Raw genomic sequence first — 1846 nt, 5'->3', positions numbered from 1 at the left:
TAGACATTCGAAATAACTTAAGAGAACCGTTACTATATATATATATATATATATATAAGTATGTGTGCGTATTATGCAACCCATACCTCCGAGACTAACTGCCTCCGTGACGTCACTTCGATGGCATCGAAGTATTGCCGAATCAACGGCAGCTTTGCTAGATCCCACGCCATTTCACGGTGTGCGTGCGGCGATGTGAAGGTTGTGAGCGCATTCTCCATGTTGCCCACAAACGCCCCCACTGTACGCAGTAGCGAATGGGTGCATGGAACAGTAGCCTGTGCAGTTGAGGTGTATATACAAACACAAGACACGTTAAGCACGTGTAAGCACAGTTTGGGTACTCACAGTAGGTATCTCTTATTGCCGCCGCCGCCGCCTATATACAAACGTTTCTGCACTATCGCAGCAAAGTAAATACACATAGCACAGTAGGATGCGCGTGACATCCACTAGCTCATAATCTGTTTGTATGTATACTATGATTCTATTTATATATACGCTAGCATCAATACATACCCCCCCCCCCCAATCAGCAACAACAATAGCACAGTTCTTAAGTTCTATAATTTGACTACGCTCCATTGGTCTCTATATTCAGGTCACTTTGTCCCGGATTGGTCCACATGCACAATCCTGGCATCGATAAGTACACACATACCTACAAGAATCACTCAGGTGCACTCAACCTTGCTTAATACCTGATATTATAACATACACCTAGTGCAAAGAACATACCTGCACGCGTCCAGAGATGAATGTCAGCAGTCGCACAAAGTGCTGCCCATCTGGCGCAGTGTACCGTTCTATGTTCTGACCTGAACACCATGAAAACGAATAAACAATGAAGTTATGTATAGGTGCTGACAATTTTGACAGGGTGCAGGTCTGAGCAGGATAGCTATATAGCTATATAAGTATCACACCTTGCATACGTATATAAAACACACACACACATACACACACATATATATATATATATAAATATATATATACATATATATATATATATATATATATACATGTATATATATATATATAAATATGTATTTATATACATATACAAATAAACAAATATTCAAATATATAAACAATAAAAACATATACATACACATATACATTCATACACACACACATACACACACACATATATATATATATACTCACCGTTGCACGAGGCGATGTGCTTGGGACAAAGCACTCCACGTGCCGCGAGATGTTGCATCATCTCGCCCTGCAGAATTAGATTGCTCTCTCTCTCTCCCTCGTACGATATCTTTAACACGTACTTCTTCCCATCCTCCATCGTTAGCAAGAAGTTGCAGTCATCATAACTAGGCATGGAGCGTATCATGTGTTTCTGTGTGTCCTTGTTCACCTGGACGTCCATCTTCCATAGTGAGTTGACTATGGTTGTGGCTTGGGCCACACTGATATTGGGCTTTGACAGATCTGCGCTCTGGCCTTGTATTTGACCCTCTTGTGACAGAGGTTGCGTCTGTTCTCGTAGAGTTATATCACAGTGAGGATAACATAAGCAGGCCAAATTCAGAGGTACAGCATAGATGTGGCACAGTACCAATTTTAATGATACAGATACGGGGATCAGTGCAATATTCGTTAAACATATTACTATACCAAATCGAAACATAGAATGCAACTTATATGGTATACAAGGGCGAAAATACACCAGTAACTTCGTACGAATTGGTGAATGACAGATTGTGCAAATCGTGTGACCACCTCTGAATATAAGTGGATAGATATACAAATATAAAGACATATGCATACGTATATTTATATATATGTATAGTATTATATGTATATGGATATATATATCTACATG

The 1846-nt window shown here is 39.7% G+C and overlaps 1 protein-coding gene across 1 annotated transcript; it reads right to left on the bottom strand.

The window, feature by feature from the left end:
• Positions 1-1167: 1167 nt before the first annotated feature.
• On the bottom strand, positions 1168-1482 carry SARC_14961 (hypothetical protein; the record flags this gene model as incomplete). Its single annotated transcript, XM_014290908.1, has 1 exon — positions 1168-1482. A coding segment is annotated over exon 1 (223 nt), but the record flags the coding sequence as incomplete, so codon positions are not given.
• Between the last annotated feature and the right edge of the window lie 364 nt (positions 1483-1846).

Source organism: Sphaeroforma arctica (genome assembly GCF_001186125.1).
Source record: "Sphaeroforma arctica JP610 unplaced genomic scaffold supercont1.5379, whole genome shotgun sequence".
Classification (NCBI taxonomy): domain Eukaryota; class Ichthyosporea; order Ichthyophonida; genus Sphaeroforma; species Sphaeroforma arctica.
The sequence above is the reverse complement of the archived record's forward strand: the minus strand, read 5'-3'. Positions and strand labels throughout refer to the sequence as shown.